The sequence below is a fragment of the Trichosurus vulpecula genome, chromosome 7, assembly GCF_011100635.1.
Source record: "Trichosurus vulpecula isolate mTriVul1 chromosome 7, mTriVul1.pri, whole genome shotgun sequence".
In the NCBI taxonomy this organism is placed as follows: Eukaryota; Metazoa; Chordata; class Mammalia; order Diprotodontia; family Phalangeridae; genus Trichosurus; species Trichosurus vulpecula.
Window position 1 is genome coordinate 247,911,821 of NC_050579.1, and position 22,779 is coordinate 247,934,599.

A 22,779-nucleotide genomic window follows, 5' to 3' on the forward strand; every position below is an offset into this window, starting at 1 on the left:
TTTTACCGATGAGGAAACTGAGTCTCAGGGACATTAAATTACTTTCTCAATTGTCACTGAGGTGAAATTTGAACCCAGGTCTTCTGAATTGAATGCCAGTGCTCTTTCTACTGTACAAATTCAGTGAGAGACTCCACTAGTTTAAATGAAATAAGGGAGAAAGGACAAAATGAAGGAAGGAAGAAAAGGAAGGAAGGAAGGAAGGGAGGGAGGGAGGGAGGGAGGGAAGAAGGAATGAAGAAAGGAAGGAAAGGGAGGGAGGGAGGAAGGAATGAAGGAAGGAAGGAAAGGGAGGGAGGGAGGAAAGGGAGGGAAGGAGGAAAGAGAGGAAGGAAGGAAAGAAGGAAGGAAGGGAAGGAGGGAGGGAGGGAGGAAGAAATGAAGGATGGAAGGAAAGGGAGGGAGGGAGGGAAGGAAGGAAGGAAGGAAGGAAGGAAGGGAGAAGAGGAAGGGAGGAAGGAAGGAACCAAAATTTATGAATTACCTGCTATGTACCAGGCACTGTGCCAAATGATTTACAAATATTATCTAATTTGGTCCTCATAGCTTTGGAAGGTAGGTACCATTATTATCCCTATTTGACAATTGAGAAAACTGAGGCAGACAAAGGATGAGTGACTTGGTCATGATCACACAGCAAGTGTCTGAGGATGGATTTAAACTCAGGTCTTCCTTACTCCAAGTCTAGCACTCTATCTCCTGCACCCCTAGCTTCTGCCTGTAAACTGAATTTCAACATGTTCTTAGGGACTGTGGGGCCCACAAGTTCCAAGAGGAGGAGCCAGGAAAGCAGTTGACTAACCCTAGTCATTTTTCTTTCCCTTGCAGGCACCAAGGCCCAAGTGAGCAGACCATGGAGACCCTGCTCAGCAGCCTCCTGGCATTTGGCATGGCATTTGCTGTTGTTGATGCCTGCCCCAAGTACTGCGTCTGCCAGAACCTCTCTGAATCCCTAGGGACATTGTGTCCCTCCAAGGGGCTGCTCTTTGTGCCACCAGACATAGATCGCCGGACGGTGGAGTTGCGTCTGGGTGGCAATTTCATTATCCACATAAGCCGCCAGGACTTTGCCAACATGACAGGGCTAGTGGACCTGACGCTGTCCAGGAACACCATCAGCTACATCCAGCCCTTCTCTTTCTTGGACCTGGAGAGCCTCCGGTCGCTGCACTTGGATAGTAATCGCTTGCCAAGCATCGGTGAGGATACCCTCCGTGGCCTGGTCAACCTTCAGCACCTCATTGTCAACAATAACCAGCTGAGTAACATTGCCGATGATGCTTTTGAGGACTTCCTGCTGACCCTGGAAGATCTGGATCTCTCCTACAACAATCTCCGTGGGCTACCCTGGGACTCGGTCCGGCGCATGGTCAACCTTCATCAGCTCAGTCTGGACCATAACCTCCTGGACCACATCGCCGAGGGCACCTTCGCTGACCTCCAGAAGCTAGCCCGCCTGGATCTCACCTCCAACCGGCTACAGAAGCTGCCTCCGGACCCTATCTTTGCCCGCTCCCAGTCATCCAGTCTGACTGCCACACCCTTCACCCCACCCTTGTCTCTCAGTTTTGGGGGAAACCCACTGCACTGCAACTGTGAGCTGTTATGGCTGAGACGTCTAGAAAGGGATGATGACCTGGAGACATGTGGCTCTCCAGCCAGCCTGAAGGGCCGATACTTCTGGCACGTGCGTGAAGAGGAGTTTATGTGTGAACCCCCCCTCATCACCCAGCATACCCACAAACTGCTGGTGCTAGAAGGCCAAGCTGCCACACTCAAGTGCAAGGCCATTGGAGACCCCAGTCCTCTAATCCACTGGGTGGCCCCGGATGACCGCCTCATTGGGAATACATCCCGAACTGCCGCCTATGACAATGGCACCTTAGACATCCTCATCACCACCTCACAGGATTATGGTGCCTTCACCTGCATCGCTGCCAATGCAGCCGGTGAGGCCACAGCCACCGTGGAGGTATCCATTGTCCAGTTGCCTCACTTAAGCAACGGCACCAGCCGTACCACGTCCCCCAAATCTCGCCTCTCTGACATCACTGGTTCCAGCAAGGCCGGCCGAGGGGGAGGAACTGGAGGTGCTGGTGGTGGAGCAGGGGGTGGGGAGGCCTCCAAGGGTCCCCCAGAGAGAGCTGTGCTTGTGTCTGATGTGACCACCACTTCAGCTCTGGTCAAGTGGTCAGTGAGCAAATCGGCCCCACGAGTGAAGATGTACCAGCTGCAGTATAACTGCTCCGATGATGAGGTATTAATCTACAGGTGAGCAAGGGACCGGGAAGAGAACCGCAGGAGGGGCGAAAGTGGGGAAACAGGTCAGGGGTGCAACCAGGGGTGTGAACCAGGACAATCGGGCTTTGTTTCCCCTTGTCTTCCTCAGCAGTTTTTACGGCTAAAATCAGAGTCAAAAGAAAACCAAAGCTGCTCACAAGAGCAAAACATTGTTAAAAACCATAAAAGGGCACTGTCACGTCATCTGAGTGATTTCTATAGAAAGGGAAGATGACTATGTGAGAAAAAGATATCATGGGTGAGTAGATTAGTGAGCCCTCACTAATTCCTCTCTCCTCCCTGCATTCAGTTCAAATCTTTCCACTTCAAGGACAGTCAGTAACAAACTTATCTGCATGTAGAGGCAGGTAGGTGACCAAGATGGTGAAGTCGTTGGAGACCCTACCATCTAAGGGTCAATCAAAAGAACCTAGGATATTAATGCCAAAGGAGAGAAGATGTGGAGTTGGGCATGACAGATGTCATCAGATATCTGAAAGGTTATCTCTCTGTCACATGAAAGGGATTAGATTTGTCCTGTGTAATCATTGGGATGTGATAGCAATGAAAAGAAAAAAAAAATTAGAGTTACCAATCTCTTTGGAATGTTAGGTGTGATCTACTACTGGTTCCTAAGTCATAGTTAACATGTCAGTGAAGCATAGAAACTCAAAGCCACCCAATCTAACCCACTTCCACAGCTCCTTTGCTTTGCCATGGTCAAATGGGATTTTTGTAATGTACTTAGCACAGTTCCTGGCACATAGTAGCACTTAACAAATGTTTGTTCACTTCTCTCTTTCACTCATTCCCCCACCCTTTTGTGGAGGATTTGAAGTGATGTATTTAAAGTCACACAGTGAATTAATAGCCTTTTTTTAGAGGTAAGGAGGACCTTGACCTTGGGCAGCTAGGTGGCACAGCAGTTAGAGTGCCAGTCCTAGAGTCAGAAAGACTCATCTTCCTGAGTTCAAATCTAGCCTCAGACACTTACTAGCTGTGTGACCATGGGCAAGTCACTTAACCCTGATTGCCTCAGTTTCCTCATCTATAAAATGAGCTGGAAAAAGAAATGATAAACTACTCCCAGTATCTTTGGCAAGAAAACCCCAAATGGGGTCCTGAAAGGTCAGACACTACTGAAACAATTAAACAACAACGGGCCTTGAGAGAAGAAACAAACCCCTGCTGTCCCACCCCCATTCCCACCTACCACCCATCACACACACACACACACACACACACACACACACACACACACACACACACGAATAGTAGGCGGTACTTGCTACATCTATAGGATAAGTTTCTGCTAGCCAGATTTTATGTTTTTTTTTCCCTTTCTACACCATATTCACTTATCTGCCAATCAATTTATGAGTTGTGTTCTCTCCTCCTATTCACCTCTTCCCAAGAGGAAGGAAATCCGATCATGAGGGTCTCTGGTTAGAGAGATGACTTGACCAAGAGAGGATGATTTTCCATAACAGTGAAAAGCATGGCTTAGACATATATGTGTATGTTTGTGTGTGTGTTTGTATGTATACACACGGATATCTATATATGTGTATATACAGATATGCGTGTGTATATGTATGTACAGATAGATATCTATATCTATACAAAGAAGAAAAAAGAAAGATAGAAAGATATAGATACAATTCTATAGTGGTATGGTCTCATGTCTCAGGGGATAGGAGCTAATGGATAAGAGAAGATGGGAGTGGAGGTTGGGGAAGGAGGGTTGGTGGTTACAGAAAGTATAGGCCTCGCTTAGATCATAGAATATTAGAATATAAGTTCATTGTTGGTAAAGGCTGTTTTTTTCTATTTGAACAGTGCGTGGTACACAGTGGGCAGTTAACTATATTTATTGATTGATTCCTAGAAATTCAGATTTGAAAGGAATTTGAAGATAATCTAGACCAAGCTGGCATATTAGGATTTAGAGACAGAAAGGACTTTAAAAGTTATCTAACTTAGTGGTTTCCAAGTTGTATGATGCCCTACTTTCCTTCTTTCCTTCTTTTTTCTCTTGCTTCCTTTTTTTCTTTAGGCCCTTCCTTCCCTCCCTCCTTCCCTTCCTCCTTCCTTCCTTCCTTCCTTCTTTCCTGCCTTCCTTCCTTCTTTCCTTCCTTTCTTCTTTTCTTTCTTCCTTCCTTTCTTCCTTTCTTTCTTTCTTGCTTTCTTTCTCTTTCTTTCTTCCTTCTTTTCTTTCTTTCTTTCTTCCTTCCTTCCTTCCTCCCTTCATTCCTCCTTCCCTCTCTTCTTCTCTCTCTTTGTTTATTTATGTTGAACTTGATTACTAAGTAGAATGAACATTTTCATATACATAGTAGAGCAAGAGTATAGTACATGAAACTACAAATCTCTCTTCCGTACAGATAGCTTTTCTTTTTAAGTATATAATAAATGCGGCATGCAATGTTAAAAAGAAGAAATTGAAGAACAGTTAGGGATAATTCCTGTGATACAGGCTCATTAGACACTTCTTGAGAAGGATATGGGTACTATACTTCCTTTGGTTAATGATGAGGAATCAATACATAAACATTTATCAGATGGGTAAATGTTAATATACAGGTGATTTGTGACTACTTAGAAAAGAATGTGATGATCAGCGGGAGCCAGAATGGATTCACTGAGAATAAAACATGGCAAACAAACCTCAGTTGCCAAGACATTTCAGTTCCACCTTCACAACATCTCTCGCACCTTCTCCCTACCTTACATACCCACCACCCTAGTTCACTACCTGATCACCCATCACCTAAATTATTATAATTGAGACTCTCTGCTTCCAGTGTCTCCCCTCTCCAATCCAAGTTCCTTTTGGCTGACAAACTGGTGTCTTAAGGCGAGTCTTTGACCATGTTCTACTCTCTTGCTTAAGAAATTCCAGGGTTTCTTCTAGGATCAAATATAATCCCTATTTGACAGTGCAATCCCATCACAGCCTGGTTCTAAACTACATTTCCAGGCAGATTGTACATTATTCCCCCCAAAACACTCTGAATTCCACCCAGACTTTTCTACTTGTTGTTCCTTATATGTGGCATTCCATCAAGCTGTCCCCTCATGCCTGGAATGCATCTCCTCCTCCTCTCCACTTCTTGGAACTCCTTTAAGGGTTAGGGTTAAAGGTTAACTCAAATGCCACTTTCTCCAAGGGGACTTTCTTGATTTCCTCAGTTGTCAATGACCCCTAAATTACTTTGGATTTATTTTGCGTATGTCTTAGATTTATCTGTAAACATGTTGTATTCTGCCAGTATATAAACTCTCTGAGGACAAGGATTGTCTCACTTTTGTACGTATACCCCAACTCTTACCTTACTTACTTGCTTGCTTGATGATCCCCCAGAGTAGAGGATCTACTCAGGCTTGGAGTTCTATCACTTTCTTCTAGAAGTGTTTCCCCAGCCTTCTTAATCTTATTGCCTTCTCTCTAAGATTGTCTCCAATTTATCCCATCTGTAACTTGTTTGTACAAGATTCTTTGTGCTTTTCTCCTCTGTTAGACTGGGAACTCCCTGAGAGTAGAGATTATTTCTTTTGCCTTTCTTTGCATCTCCAGCATGTGGCACAGTGCTGGGCACAGAATAGGCATTTAATTAATGTTTTTTTTGACTTGACCATCATTGAAATATCCTCCTTGACCCAGAACCAGGCCTCACTTCAGCTATGATCTGAGTTACAGAATATACCTTGATCCTTTGATAGGCATTTAATTAATGTTTTTATTGACTTGACCATCACCAAAATATCCTCCCTGACCTGGAACTGAGCCTACTTTAAGCTATGATCTGAGTCATAGAATATACCATGATCCTTTGATTCTGTCTAATAAAAGAATGGCATAAAAAATCCTGAATCACAGAGAATATAAAAGTCATTTGTGTTTACCTTTGGAATTGCATCACATGGTTTTTTTTCTTCTTGTTTTGTTTTGCCTTTTGGCAGCTTTAACTCCTTAATTATCCATGGCTATGCCTGCTTGTTTGGATGATTTTACAATAAACATGGCTTGCCAGGTCACGGAAGAGGCAGGATAGGACTGGGCTGGAGGGGAGGGTGTGGTTAAAAGTAGGGCAGTGAGGGTTCCCTACTGTGTCTGAACATTTACTGTAGATCATTTACAAAGTAAGTAATTGGGAGTTTGTCACATAACAAGGAAGTGTCAGGGCCTAGACCTTTGATGTTGAGGACCGTGCTGTGATGTTAGAGGACAACATCTGAAAAGAAAGTAGTATTGGAGGATAGATGGGAAGGGAGCCCCTCCAACCTTTCTGGAGGGGGTGGCTCCATCCCTGATACACAGAGAAAGTCAAGTGAAGTGCCCGGCATGTCATTATCAGCCTGAATGATATTCACAAACACTTGTCTGTGAGAGCCATCAAAAACATCTGTCACCAGGCACATTGCTGGAACCATCCCCAGGAGAACAAGAATAAACAGCAAACGCATTTTTAAAAGTGCCCTTTGGCATTAGCAGGGTTCAGCCTTTGTTGTTATCAACATCACTTATTGGGTGAGAATGTTATTCTCCAGGGAAAGAAGCAGAGGGTGGGAATGATGCTGGCTTACCCATCACAGCTCTGTCTCCCATTATAGAAGGTAACACCAGATTACCCCTCCCTATTCTGCCAGAAATGATCCTGAAATGTGTCCCACTCCAATTCTGGTAGGAAATCAGGCCACCATTCTTCTGAATCTCCCTGGGAAAGGGCAAATGCAGAAGGTTTGCCCTCAGCCAATGTCTTATTTCCTCCTGGTAGAGCTCAGCCCTCATCCTCTGCCCTGGGAATGTAGCTTTCTTTGTGGGAGGTGGGGTGTTGGGCAACAGTGCCTATAGAACAAAAAAATGCAATTTAATTCAACACACATGTAGTAAATGCCTACCATGTGCAAGGAAGCATGCTAGGTGCTGGAAGTCAGCCTATGCAACGGGAGAAGAGTCAATGAAGGGAATTTTTTTTTTTCTCGCTGTTGTGGGAGCAGACATAAAGGTTAGGTGTCCTGCTTCCAGGAGGCAGAGGATGGCATCATCACAAATAGATTATGTAGCCTTGGGCTCTACTGCATTGCAGATACCCAGCATTAGATGCAGAACTGGCTTCAGAGTCAAGAAGTCCTGGGTTCGAGTCCTCTCTCTAAGAAAAATCACTTAACCTCTTGATCCTCTCCACAATTCTCTAGGAATCTAACTTGAAGACCAAATTCTTATTTACCATCATGCAGGGAGTTTCATCACTGGGAATTCCCTATGTAAATGAAATCACAGGTGTGTGTATGCATACACACCCACAAATAAACATGCTATTCAAATCAGTAACAGCAATTCCACCTTACGGTTAAATATACAGATGCATTTAAGTGTCTTTTCTTTTGCTTTTTCTTTGAAGTTGGGTCTCCCTATCTCCCTTAGGTGACCTCTCACTGTTGCCTGGGCCACTTTGACCCTCCCCCCAGCTGTCTTTTCTTCACCCTTCCCACCTCCAGGGATCACAATATTGATGCCACGCTTGATGCTGACACTTGGTTAGCTTTAATTCTACTATAACTTAGAACTCTCAAGCTCAAGTGAGCCATAGCTGCAGGAGTTATAGGCATCTTCCACCAGTACATAAGCTTTTCAAAGTACGACTTTCACCCCCATAATGTAGCACAATGTTCATAACATCCCCATGAGGCCTTCACAGTGTGGTTGATCAGCCCATGACCTTATGGTCAAGAAGATCTGGGTTGAAAGCCTGTCTCAGACCCATATTAGCTGTGAGACCCTGGGCAAGTCACTCAACATCTCTAGGATGGAGTTTCCTCATCTGTAAAATGGAGGAGTTGAACTCTATGATCTCTAAGATCATTTACAACCCTAAATAGATATGATACCCATTCTGTACATTAGAAAACTGAGGCTGAGAAAGGTTAGATAACTGTCCTAATGTCACACAGTTAGTTAACAGAGTTATAATGGGTGCTCTTTCCATGATACCATACTATTATACCATTAGTAATTAGCAACTAATGATCTTCCTAGCTAGCAAGGGGAATGAGGCAGTGTGTACTCTGGCCAGGGATTGTCCTACTGGGAGAATCTCAGGGAGATTTTACAGCTTTCTTCTCTTTGATTCAACTATTCCATCAGCACCAAAAATAAAGGGCAAACAAGAATTCTATTTTGCAAACAGGGCCCAGCTGTGGGCCACGTACCTGCCTTTTTGTGCTCCCAGCAAAGAGGAAAGATGAGCACAGAGAGGATCTCAGAACACTACCTTGCCTTGGGGGAAAGAAAGGAATATCTTTCATCAATGCATTGATAAGTCAGTGAGTTTCAATTTGGTAATCTCCTGCCTCCCTTTTTGAGCCTGGTTCCCTGAATACTGGGATCTGCACCTATCATCTACCTTCTTTCTTTTTCTTGCTTTCTTCCTTACATACTTCCATCCTTTCTTTCTCTTTCTCGCTCTCCCTTTCTGCCTTCCTTTCTTCCCTCTTCCCTCCCTTTCTCCTTCCTTCTTTTCTTTTTTCTTTCTTTTTTCCTTCATCCTTCCTTCCTTCCTTCCTTCCTTCCTTTCTTTCTTTCTTTTTCTTTCTTTCTTTCCTTTCCTTCCTTCCTCTTTTCTTTCTTTCTTTCCTTCTTTATTTCTTTCTTTCCTTCTTTCTTTCTCCCTTCCTTCCTTCCTTTCTTCTTTCCTTCCTTCCTTCCTTCCTTCCTTTCTTTCTTTCTTTCTTTCTTTCTTTCTTTCTTTCTTTCTTTCTTTCTTTCTTTTTCTCCTTCCTTCCTTCCTTCTTTCTTTCCTTCCTTCCTTCCTTCCTTCCTTCCTTCCTTCCTTCCTTCCTTCCTTCTTTCCCATATCATTCCAGCCTCATACTCTCAGACCTGTCAGGGTAGGAAAATGTTTGCTAGGCTGATCTCTGCTATGGTGTTAGCTGATGTTGAATCAAGAAACTTGATCTCTAATATGGCTCCTCACTCCCTGCATCACTCTGATCTAGTAATTTTGTCCATCTGGGCTTGTATTTCTTCTTCTCTAAAATGAAAGAGTTGGATGGCATGGTAATTCAAACATTCTTTTTCCTTTGGTTTCACTGTAAGGATTTAAGGTACTCATAAGATTTAGAGTTGGAAAACACTTTAGAGTCTATCTAGCATTTCCTGGCCATTTTATAGATAAGGAAAGGGGATCAGAGATGTTATTTACCAGAGGACATACACCAGTGAGTGGTAGAGCCAAGATTCTTATCCAGGTCTTCTGAATCCAAATTTCATTTCATGCCCTCAGAATGTTCCCAGGAGCATTCCATTTCCATGGGGAACCCTGGAAGCCTCCAAAGGTCAAAAAAATTTGAAGAGCCCAAAGGAATAAATTGCTAATAGTGAAACTTCAGTGTGACTCAATTAGTTGAGAGATATTTTTGTAAAAGGGTCCTTGTCCCATCAAAGAATAGATATACTTTTCTGTCCCTCATGTTAAGGCCAATGCTACCCACCCACAACCCTTATCAGCCACAAAACAAAACACATCACTCGGTCACACAAGACCTGGGTGTCACTAAGGAGCAATTAATTTCCTGTGTTATTCTCCATTTTTTCCCGAAGAGTTCTGGCTGGAGGAATTGCTGAAGATCAAAATAATTAGCAAGTGCAAAGACACAACAGAGTGACTGAAACCCTTCTCTTTTGAAAATGTTCCCCTCCCCCTCCTATCCCCAGGAATCAAGCACCAACCTCTCATTAATTTTAAAATGTGTTTGATTAGTTTTGAGGTTTTGTTGTTGTTATTTATTTTACACTGGGAAAGTACCAAAGGAGTTTTTGCCAGCAGGAGGGGATTGGAACCAAAGGAATCTTTGAAGGCAGGATGGGTTAGAACCCAAAGAATGTTTGAAGACAAAGGTGGGACTGAATCCCAAGGAATGTTTGCAGACAAAATTTTATTGGGATTCAAAGAGTGTTTGCAAACTTGAGAGGGAAAGGGGAAGGGGAAAAGCAGGGTTTGAGTTAGAATGACTATTCAGACTCAGCATGGTATAAGGGGAGGGGGACACAGGCTCTTGTCCCAGCTCTGCCATTAGCTCATTATGTGGCTATGGACAAGTCTGTATTCCTTTGGTCTCAGTCTTCTTCTCGATAAAGTGACTGAGGTGGACTAGGCCCCTCTAGTTCTAATGGTCTATGATTCAATAACCGCCTTTTCTGAAAGGAAGGCCATTAAGTAGATAATCTCTAAGGCCCCTTCCAAGATTCTATGATTTTTTAGTCTTTCTCTCTCCTGTTCTCTTCCTTGTGGCTCCAAGACAGATAGGTTTATGCCTTCCATGTTGCATGGTTTAGGGTACCATGCCCTCGTCATCTGGAAAATTCACCTAAAATCCTTTTGTACCAAAGAAAAAGTCAGATTTTTTTCTTTTTCTTTTAAGTGTTTAAGTACCTTATTGTAAAATTTGGGTTAACTATTTGATCATGGGTTCTGTGTTATCTGCTGGCCTTTGCATGTCATTTACAGCTTCTGCAAAACTCTCCCCAAAATTCCTATTTAATTTCCTATACTGACCCAAGATATATCAAAACCATGATGGGGAAAGTCACAATGCAGAAGGCATAACTGTACATTCATAGGATCATAGATTTAGAGGTGAAAGGGACTTGAGAAGCTATGTACTCCAACCCCTTTCTTTTATAGATAAGGAAACAGGAGCACCGAAAGATTAGGCCCAAGACCACATGGCTAGTAAGTGGGAGAACTGAGATTCAAACCAAGATGTTCTGACTCCATATTCAGCCCTCTTTCCCTTTCCCATTTCTTTTCTCCAGGAAGTATATTGGGAAATGATTTTCCAGGCAATGCAGTTAGAAATTCCTAAAATTTTAGTAATAGAAGGGATCTTAGTGGTAATAAGAGGACACCTAGTTGTCTTCAATCAAATATAGTCACTTCTTCCCAATGAATGACATCCTTGGGTTCCAAGATTGTTAAGCCACTTTCAGTGACATTTAAAAGATGGAAAATGGGAAAGGTACCACAAGATTGGAAAAGATCAAATGTTCTGATTTTCAGGTGAGACAAAAAGAGAACAGAGTCAATAAACTATAAGCCAGTGAGCTTGACTTTTGTTACTGAGATAATTCTCTAACGGGTCATTAAAGTGATGGCTGTTGAACATGAAAATAAAGAGGTGATAATTACAAAGGGCCAGACTCGTTTCATCCAAAACAAGTCATTCAAGACTAACCTCAGTTCCGTTTTTTTTTTTTTTTGGATAGGATTATTAAACTAGTAGATGGTGGATGGGGAGGGAGACTGCTTTTACTTAGATTTTAGCAAAACTTTATAGTATAGTATACAAAATCTCACTTATTCTGTGAAGAAGATGCAGAGGTGGTTTAAACAAACAGTACAATCGGATGGATTCAAAACTAGTTGGATGAACTCAAAGAATAGAATTGTAGGTCTCCAATGGAGTACCCCCAGCAAACTGTGCCATTAACATTGATGACAAGGATAAAAGTATAGATGGTATGTCCATAAAATCTTTACATAAGACAGTTCTGGGTGGGATAACTAACACATTGTTAATAGTCAAGCTCCAGAAGTATCTTCATAGGCTAGAACATTGGGTTGAATGGAATAAGGTAAAATTCAATAAGGAAGAGGAGAAGGAATAAGGGAACACTTTATAAATCTTTAGTTTTTATAAATATTATATAAATTGATATTAATATTATCACAGGTTTGTTGGGTTCTCCCCAGCCCCAAATGTTTCCTTCAAAACCTGGCTAAACAAAAATAATCAGGAGGGGGAAATACGCAATTAAAACTACTCCAGGAGAAACTTCAGACTTGCCTTTGACTCATCTCTCTCTTTTCCTTCCCACATACAGACAGTTGCCAGGTCCTTTAATTTTATCTCTGTGATATCCCTCACATCCATTCTTTCTACCAACCTGACCATCATCCTAGCCCAGGTCCTTATTACCTCTCACTCGGACCACTATAACAACCTCCTCAATGGTCTCCCTGCCTCCCCTCTATCTAAGGCCATCTCTAATCTACCCAGTTATGTAAATAATATTCTTAAGGTGTAATAAATAATAAAGTGTAATAAATAAATAAATACATTATAATATTATATTATATGTTATGTATAATATTAAAATAAATAAATGAATGAATAAGTAAATAAATAAATAAATGATAGAAAAGGGGGACCTTGTTCAAAAGCCTGCAATCCCCTGTTGCCTCTACAATGAAATATAGACTGCCCTAGGAATTTCAGGCTCTTCAGAAAGTGCTTCCAGCCTACATCTCCAGCCTTCTTTCACGGAACCTCCCTTCATGGACTCGATGGTCTCCAGCCAGATTGGATTACTTGGTATTCCCCAACCTCGTCTCCCATTTGTTCACCTCTGCTTATTCATGTAAGTTTCCAATACGCCTGAAAAGTACTTCTCCCTGCTCCCTGACACGGACCATATCTTTACCTCTTAAAATTATTTTCTTCCTTCAAGATCCAAATTGGATACCGTGTCTCTCAGGAATCCTGCCCTGATTTCCCCAAGTGAAAGTAATTCTTCCCTCTCGATAGTTCTTAAATGATTCCATCTAATAACAATAAATCACATTTATATTGCCCTTTCTTCATGACATCCCCAAGAGTCAGGCGGTGCAAATATTTTTACACCCATTTTAAAGATGAAGTAACTGAGGTCTGGTGACTTGTCCCTCTTTACACAGAGAGGCAGGATTTGAACACAAATGCAGGTCCAGGGCTCTTTCAAGTCTATCACTTGAAATTTAATCATTGTTAAATTAAATTGGACTATTGATTGAGCTAGTAATTCAAGTAGAAAGCTAAAAAAGATTTATAGGTAGCTAATCAGAAAGTTAAACATGAAAGGAATCTCCTTGCATTAACTTTCAATTAGTGTCCTGGGTTAATTCTAGCGGCCGGATTCAGGAAGGAAAGGCGAGTGTAGACCGATGCAGCTGAAAGACGGCATCCAGGAGGACTTGGGACTTGTATTGGCCTTTGAAAATTAGAGAAGAGATACGTAGGGACTGTCCCTTTGACTTCATTGGTATAGGGAGTTTCTTTATGAGGAAGCTCTCTCTACCGATGCATTTCATAATCTTAGAGACTTACCTAGATCAGAGGTATCAAAGTGCCTGCAGCCCCTTTGGCCCTAGCCAGATTACAATGTAATTGAGAAATAACTAACAGAATTGATAAAGATACAATGTAACATGTTGTTCTTGTCTATCTATATATCTAGACCACTCCTCTCTGCTGGGCACATTTTCTGTTGTTGTTTCTTGGCGGAGACACTGGAGTGGTTTGCCCTTTCCTTCTCTAGCTCATTTTAGTCACATGGTTAAGTGACTTGCCCAGGGTCACACAGCAATACATATCTGAGGCTTGCATTTGAACTCAGGGAGAAGAAGCTTCCTGATTCTAAACCCAGTGCTCTATCCACTGTGCCACTTAGCTTCTGTAGCTCTGTTTCTATATCACCAAATACCTGTTGGCTATTTATATCTGGATGTCCCTTAGGCATCTTGAATGCAATATTTTCAATTACCTTCCTCCTTGAACCTTCCTCTCATCCACAATTCTGTATTTCTATTGAGGATACCATTATGCTTCCAGTCACCCAGCTTCATAGCCTCAGAATCATCCTCCATTCTCTCCTCTCCCTCCGCCCCACTACCCCCACCCCCAAACCCTTGCTATATTCAATCAGCTCCTAAGTCTCATTTATTCATTTATTTATTATTCATTCATTTACTCATTTATGTTGCTTCACAATACATTTCACACCCATCCCTTCTTTTCTCTCTCACAGCCACCCTCTTAGTTCAGACCCTCCTCGCCTCTGCCCTGGATTCTTGAAGCAACTTCTTAATATGAAGCCCAGTTTCCTTTTCTAATTCATCCTCTATACAGCTGCCACTGACTCCTTTATTGCCTCTAGGATAATATACAAACTATTCTGGCATTTAATTCCTTCATTATCTGGTTCCAACTGAACTTTTCAAGCTTATTGCTCATTACTTCACTCATTCCCTTAGTTATTAGTGCTTAAATCAATCCACTACTGCCTCTAATTATCATGTATAAACATCACTTTAACTGCCGCACCCCCCTAAGTAGATTGTAAACTCCTTGTGGGCAGGGACTATTTTTCTCCTATATCGTCTATGTATGCCCAGTTCCTTGCACTTGAGAAACCCTCAATGAATTGGACTAGATAGAATTGGTTAGGCTTTGAGGGCATTCTAAGGAGTGACATGAGCAAAGACCCCACAAAAGTAAGGATGGTGAGTTCAGGAGTAGCTATGTGGCGCAGTAGATAGAGGGCCGGGTTTGGAGTCAGGAAGACCTGAGTTCAAATCCAGGCTTGGAAACTTCCTAACTGTGTGATTTTGGACAAATCACGTAACCACAATTTGTCACTGGAAAAGGAAATGGCGAACTGCTCCAGTATCTTTGCAAAGAAAACCGCATGGACAGAGGTCCATGGAGTCACAAAGAGCTAAACATGACTGAAATGACTGAACCACAACATTATCCAGAGTTCAAGAGAAAGGGAGTTTTAGGAGAATAGACGAAGACAAGACTAATAGCTTAGGACTAGGTTGTGGGGGTCTTGAATGCCAAACTGAAGGGTTTAAACTTGAGCCTGTTGACAATGGAGAGCTAGTGCAGATTCTAGATCAGGAATGTGGCCCAGTGTATGCTATAGTTTAGGAAAGTGAATTTGGCAGAGTTCTTAGGTCTTCTTATGCTTCACCTGTGAAATAGCTGAGAAGCTCTTTCCTAGGAGTATCAGGGAGAACCTGGCTAAGTTATTTGACCTTGGTTAAGTCACTTAACGTCTCTAGTCATCTGTAAAATGAGGGGGTTAGATTAGATGACTTTTAAGGTCCTTTTCAGTTCTGACATTCTCTGGTCCCCAAGGCCCAGTAAAATGTCCCTTCTCAGTTGCCAAGTAGTCAGCAACCAGGAGAGACCAGTGAAAAGAATGATTTACCTTAATTCCTTTTCTCAAGCAAAATGCTGGGTCTGCAGGCAGCATCTTTTTAACAGCACAGTTATTACTCACTTCCTTCCCATCTCATCACCACCGTCTTACCCTGATATTGCAGAATTATCTATGTTGTTGTTTAATTAGCTAATTATGCATGTGCCACAGTATTCCTGAAAATAAATCACTTGATTTAGTTCCTCTCAAGTGGATTTTTGTTTATGTGTAGATGTGAAGATTTATAAGGAGTTATTGGAGATGGGAGGGGGAACATGGAATGTTTATGAGTTTCAGTGATTTGTGTTTATTCTCCTTGGACATGTATGGGCAGGCAGGTAGCGTTGAATTGGGGACACCACTGAGGCACTGGGCACAGAGGTAAGATCCTAGGGACAACCCACCAGATGTATTTGCCATCAAGCCAAGCTCTGCTGTGTGAAAGACCAAGCCAAGGGCTGGCTTTTTTCCTTTCCCCAAACACCAGTTTGATTTACAGTCCTAAGTAGGCTTGCATGGGCTAGATGACTATAATATGCCCTGAATCAGCTTGACTGACACTCACATACATGGTTTGGGGCAGAACCAGCTGCATAGTTCAGTGGCAAGCTGTGGAAAAGAGAAAATGGATACGATAATAGTCAAGGTAAAGATAGTGATGGATGTAGGATTTCATTGGTGCAGGGAAATCCCAGAAGAGGACACTCCCTCTACCAATGCAAATCAGGTGGTTGCTCTTGTCGTTTGTCCTTCATTCTCTATTTTATTTTATTTTTTTGGTCATTTTGGAGGGGGAAAGGCAGGGAAATTGGGGTTAAGTGACTTGCCCAAGGTCACACAGCTAATAAGTGTGTCAAGTGTCTGAGACCGAATTTGAACTCAGGTCCTCCTGACTCCAGGGCTGGCTCTCTGCCGACTGTGCCTCCTAGCTGCCCCTTGTCCTTCATTCTTAAAGAGGACTAGACACCAGGAAGATGATGCCATGACTTGCAAGTGAATTGGATTTAATTGAGGGAGGGCTGTGCAAAACCTCACTTTCTTCTCTGGAGCCATCTGGGTCCAGTGGAAAGATATAGATCAGAGTGAGTAGATCAGCTTCATCTTTGAAACAACCTCTAACACAGCAGACTGATTTTCTCTAAATTCATAGTCTTAAAGACCCTCCTAGACCAGTGAGAGGATAAGTAACTTGCCCAGAGTCACAGTTACATAGCCAGAATGTCTCAGAAGCAGGAATTGAATCCATGGCATTGTGGCTTCTTATAATGCTTTAAGGTTTGCAAAGTACTTTAAATGTATATGTCATGTGATCCTCACCACAACTCTGTGAAGTAGGAACTGTTTTACCATGAAATAGGGATCATTTTACACATGAGGAAACTAAGGCTGACAGTGATTTGCCCAGGGTCACACAATGTCCGAAGTGGAATTCAAATTCAGATCTTCATAAGTATGAATGCTCTATTTTCTATATGGCTATTTCCCCGAGGGATGATGTACAAGATGGCAAGGAGGACAAGATCCCATCTCTACCTCAGAATGAACAGAGTGTGCCCCAAGCCCAAGGCTACCCACACATTTTGGAAGCCACTTTCTGTCGTAGCTAAAAAAATACTGACCTATTTGTCAGGTGACTCAGGTAACCCCTCTTCCACCCATTTCTCTCTATGTAATTCTGTTGACCTCCCCAAGTCTCATTTACTTTGTCAGCAGAATAGGAATAAGAATACTGAATATTTGAGTATAATATTTAATTCCAAGCTCTGCCTCTTGTTTCCTGGGTGACTTGGAAAAAGTTGCTTAAACCCTTAGGCTTCAGTTCCCCATTAGTAAAACGTGGGGACTTTAAGGTCTATTCCCACTCTGTCTATGATTCTTGATGTTAACTGATAGATAACATTAAGGTTATCAACATGATTCCATTTGATCCTCTAAACTACCCTGGGAAATAAATGTTCTAGCTATTAGTGCCCCATCTAACAGATAAGGAAGCTAAAGTTTAGACAATCAGAGTGATTTACCTATCATCGGCATCCATCTTATAAGTGTAAGAAGTAGGATTTGAACCCAGCTCTCTGCTAGTTCTGAGGCCAGTACTCTTACCACTTACACTGAGCTCTAGCATGTGTTTTGTAAATCAGAAAGTACTATATAAATGTCACATGTTAGATTTGCTCCCTACCTCATTGGGTTGTTGTAAGGAAAATGGTACGTAGAACCTAATGGGCTTTATAAATAAATGCATATTATTAACAGCATGAGCAGAAGCTGGAGTAAATGTGGTATGTTTAGGGGACTAAATGGGAGGATTTGGGTCGGAAGGGGTCTTGGAGGAGGACAGAGGCCATTTTGTGGCTGAAGTATGGACAGTGGGAAGAGAGATAGGACTCAGAAAGAAATTGTGGAAAGAGGCAGAAGACGAATTTTATAACCCTTGCAATTTTACGACAACTCTTTCCCCACCCTACCCCCTTCGCTCAGCGAAGAAGAGGTTCAGAAAGAGGGCAATACACATATGTGTGTGTGTGTAGACACACATATATGTGTATGAGTGTATATGCATGTATAGATATACATATATGCACATATACATTTGTGTGTATGTATACACACATATATACATATATATATACATATATATGTATATATATATATACATATATATATGTATATATATATATATATATGTATATATATAGCCCAGCTGAACTAAGCCCCAATTAAATCCACTAGGAGAGGATTCCATATTTATGGAGGTCAGGGAAAATGACAATAAATAGGCCAGCTCCTCAGGGAGCACAAAGGAGAGCTCTCAGAGGAGCCTTAGATGCAAAGGCAGTATGGTCACCTGCACAAGCCACGGTCTGGAGACCTGGGTTCCTGTCTTAGCTCTGCCACTAACTCACAGTGTGACTCTGGGTAAATCAAGGCACCATTCTGGACCTCCATTTACCTATAAAATAATCCTTACACTATCCACCTCTCAAGGTTTCTAAGAGAAAAGCCCAAGATGAAAGGCATGAAGTAAAAGCTGGTGTCATAAATGTAAGGTATCTTTCTTCAAGGTTAAGAACTAATACTGAGGGATAGTGACAGTGAAGTGATACTGAGGGATACTAACATGGGTTACTTTGAATCAATTCACAATAAAGGCCCATTTCTCACTCCTCTTCATCACCCTCAGTGCTACTAACAAATATGGACCCTCAGCCCCTTGTCTTTTTTTAATTTTTAGTCCTTTATATTTCACAGAACCTAAAGAAAGGATATGATACTACTAGGTCTTCACCTCAAAGAGATCAAAGAAAGAGGAAAAGGGCTCATATGTATAAAAGTATTTATGGTAGTTCTTTTTTAGTAGCAAAGAACTAGAAAATAAGGGTATGCCCTCAATTGAGGGATGGCTGAACAACTAATTATGTGATGGGATGCCACTATGTTGTAAGAAATAATTAAGTGAGTGGTTGTAGAAAAATCTGGGAAGACTTATATGAACTGATACAAAGTGAAGAGAGTAGAACCAGGAGAACAATTTATACAATGATAACAACATTGTAAAGATAAAAAATCTTCGAAAGGTTTAAGAACTCTGATCAACACAATGGAAACAACCCCAATTCCAGAAGACTCTGAAACATACTATCTACCTCCAGATAGAAAACTAATGGACTCAGAGTGAAGAGTGAAGCATATTTTTTTGTACATGGCTAATGTGGGAATATTTTGTTTGACTATGCATATTTGTAACATGTTCGACTTTTTTATTTTTTGAATTCCCAATGGGAGGACAGGGGTCAAATGGGACGTAGAGAATTCAGAACTGAAAATAAAATGAAATAATAAAAAAGAAGAGGTATGGTACAGTGAACCAGCATTGTGTCTGAACTTCCAGGATCTGGGGTTACATTCCAGCTAAATCAATTTTAAAACCTTACTTAAAGTGCTATATAAATATGTTATAATTTTTGTTTTTAGCATATTTATGGCATTAGAGTAAGTCAATTTTCTTCTCCATCCTCAGTTTCCTCATCTATAAAATCGGGGATGAGGAAGGAGGCTGAGATAATAGTATCTATACCACCAACTTCAGAGGCTTTTTAGGAAGAAAGTTGTAACTCTTGAAGGATTACAGAAGTATGTCTGAGGATAATGATGTTGAGGAAGCTAATGCCCGCTTTTGGAAAATTGCGACCACATGGTCACTTTTGCCAGCTGATTATCAAACAAGAAACAGACTGGTACCAAAGCAGGAAAGATTTAGGCTTCTTATGAGGAATTACTTCCAGACAGTGAGGGGTATAAGATGCTAGGTATGGAGGGAAGCCATGAAATCTTTTCTAGAGATCTTTGGAAATCGGAAGTATTTCTAGTCGCCTGGGATAACTTAATTGTGTTCCTCCCAGAAGGCAAGGATTCTCTAGGGAGAACTATAAGGATCTCTCCAGGTCCTTGCCAATTCAATTTAGCAAACATCTTAAATAGATTTTTATTGATAGCTTTTGTTTCTATGTTTCCTAGATTTCCCTTGATATCCTTCCCCATTCCCCCTCTCAGACAGCCACTCTCTATTAGAAAAAAAATTAAAGGAAGAAAAACAAGAATAGAAAAAATACTCAGCAAAACTGAACAAGCATCAAACAATTCTGACACCATATGCCATGCACCCCTGGATTCACCCACCTCACGGTGCCCCGCCAGTGGTGGGATTCAAATAAATTAACAATCGATTCTCCACAGAACTGGGCCAAGGTGCTGCCACCGCAGGTGACTTGGCAGGTGCAAGCCCTGCGTGCTGCCCCCCACCCCGGTAACAACCAGTTATTAGCCCCTGCTAACAACCTGCTTGACAACTCAACCTAAAATCAGGTACCAGCTGAGAACGGGCTGAATCCCACCACTGTCGCCATCCCTCACCCCACACACCACTGAGTAAGTGTTAGGGGAGGTTTCTTCTCGTCTCTTCCTTAGAGCCAAGCTTTTTCTTTGTGATTTTGCAACATTCTTTCTCAAACTGGTGAATGGTTGTTTCTTTTCCGTGTGCAGTGTTACCATTGCATGTGTTGCTTTCTTGGCTCTGCTTACTTCCTTCTGTATCTGTTCATCTAACTCCAGGCTTTTCTGTATTCATCGTATTTGTCATTTTTTACAGTGTATCTTCATCTACAACCGTGTTTTTTTAGCCATTCTGCAATCAAACAGGCATCTGCTTTCTTTCCAATTCTTTGATGTCACCAACAAATATTAACGCATCTATTAAGTGACTGCCACGTGCCAGGCATTGTACTAAACACTTCATTAATATTGTCTTTTTATCACCCCAACAATCCTGGGAGCTAGGGGCTATTATTACACCCATTTCACAGATAAAGAAACTGAGGCAAACAGAAATTAGGTGATTCACCCAAATTTGAACTCAGATCTTCCTGACTCCAATTCCAGGGCTCTATCTGCTGTGTCAATTAGCTGTGCCAACATGTACATTAACTACAATACAAAGTAATGGGGGTGGCAGTGAAGTGCTAAGAACTGGGAGGATAAAGAAATGCCCCTCTTAGGAGGTAGAACTTGAGCTGAGCCTTGAAGGGAAATGAAGATTGCAACAGGAGGATGGAGAGCATTCCAGGCATGAGGCACATCCTATGCAAATATGCAGAGTCAGGAAACAGTGTCATGCACAGCAAACAAGAAAGTTTGGCTACAATGTAAATCATGCAAGGGGAAATGTGGAATTGATCCAAGAAGATGGGTTGAATCCAGGCTGTGAAGGGCTGTTCTGCCAAACAGACTAGCTTCTTTTTTATTCTAGAAGCCGTGGGGAAACCCTGAAATTTTTTGAGCAAAAGAATGACACAGTCTGAGCTATGCATTAGGAATGCCAGTCTGGCAGCCGTGTGGAGGACCCAGTGGAGGTGACAATGGCTGGGTGCAGGGACACCATTTTGGAGTCTACTGTAATATTCCTGGCAAAAGGTGGTAACATTCTGAAGTAGAAAGGAAGGTTTGTGAGAGGAGAGAAGCAGAGAGGTACAAGAGATGTAGAGACAAGACTGAACAAGGCTTGGCTGCTATTGGAGGTGTGAAGAAGGGTGAAGAATGAGGTGTGACTCTGAGGCTGTGAACCTAGGTGATTGGAAGGGTTGTGGTGCCTTTGACAGAAATGGGGAAGCTGGGGAAAGGAATGGGTTTAGGGGGAAAATAATGAGCTGGCCATGTTTAATTTGAAATGCTTATGGGACTTAATAGTTGAGAAGTTCAGCAGGCAATTGGTGATGTTGGATTGCTTTTAGGTAGAGTTCCAGAATTACAGAGATGAAAGGGACCTTAGAAATGATTTCTTATGACCCCTCCCTTCCCCTTCCCTAGCCTTAGCCCTCCAGCCATTAAACAAATGAGAAGACAGAGACAGATGAAAAATGACTTACTTAAGCAGGATCAAACAAGAATTATTGACAAAGGTAGGATTAAAATTTAGGTTTCCTCCCTCTTGGCTGCTCCCAGGTCTCCGTTTATCTCTCAAAAATGTAACCTGTAGCCACAAACCAAAACATTGAATCTGAAGTTCATCTCACTTAGTATGTCTCTGGCTCACGTCGCCATATGTGGCTTCTCCTGGGGACATCAGCATATGGTTTATGTTTAGGTAGCCACAAAAAGAAAAGAAAAGGGCCTTTAGTTCCCATGCAAGCATTTGGGCAAGAAAATCATGTGGCAATCAAGGGGCATCTAGGTGGTGCAGTGAGTAGAACACTAGCCCTGGAGTCAGGAGGACCTGAGTTCAAATGCGGCCTCAGACACTTGACACACTTGCTAGCTGTGTGACCGTGGGCAAGTCACTTAACCCCAATTCCCATTTCAAAAAAAATTATGTAGTTTTGCTGTTATTGTTCAGTTGTTTTAGTCATGTCTGACTCTTTGTGACCCCATTTGGGGTTTTCTTGGCAGAGATCTTGGAGTGGTTTTCCATTTCCTTCTCCAGCTCATTTTACAGATGAGCAACTGAGGCAAACAGGATTAAGTGACTGCCCAGAGTCACTTAACAGACAGAGTCACACAACTAGTAGGTATCTGAAGATAAATTTGGACTTGGGAAGATGAGTTTTCCTGACTCTAGACCTTGTACTCTGTCCACTGCACTGCCTGGCTACCCAACCATTTATTTAATCATACCAAAAATGCAAGGGACTCACACTTAAAAGTATGATCAGGTAGGATAACTCTTCTTTCTTGTTCAGCAAGTCCCGTCCAAAAAACTTTCACAGTCCTACAATTTGTTTTTTTAACTTTGTTTAAACTACTTTCTATAACAGGAAAACTCTTAGAATTACTAGTTAGGGAATGCTGACCACCTTACCCCTAGAATCTTCTCATTGATAGCTTGAATCTTTTGTGGAAGTAAAAGTTTAGGACAAGGGTCCAGTACTGGGAGATACAGGTGGGGTGGGATGGGTATAGGTTTATAGGTTTGTCTCTTG

The 22,779-nt window shown here is 42.0% G+C and overlaps 1 protein-coding gene across 1 annotated transcript in view; it reads left to right on the forward strand.

Moving 5' to 3' along the window:
* Nucleotides 1–22,779, forward strand: part of LRFN2 (leucine rich repeat and fibronectin type III domain containing 2) — a 119,431-nt gene that overhangs the window by 71,164 nt on the left and 25,488 nt on the right. Inside the window, exon 2 of the mRNA XM_036768067.1 lies at nucleotides 829–2,271. Coding sequence (XP_036623962.1) covers nucleotides 854–2,271 — 1,418 coding nt within the window. The 5' untranslated portion in view covers nucleotides 829–853. The remainder of the gene's footprint in view (nucleotides 1–828; nucleotides 2,272–22,779) is intronic.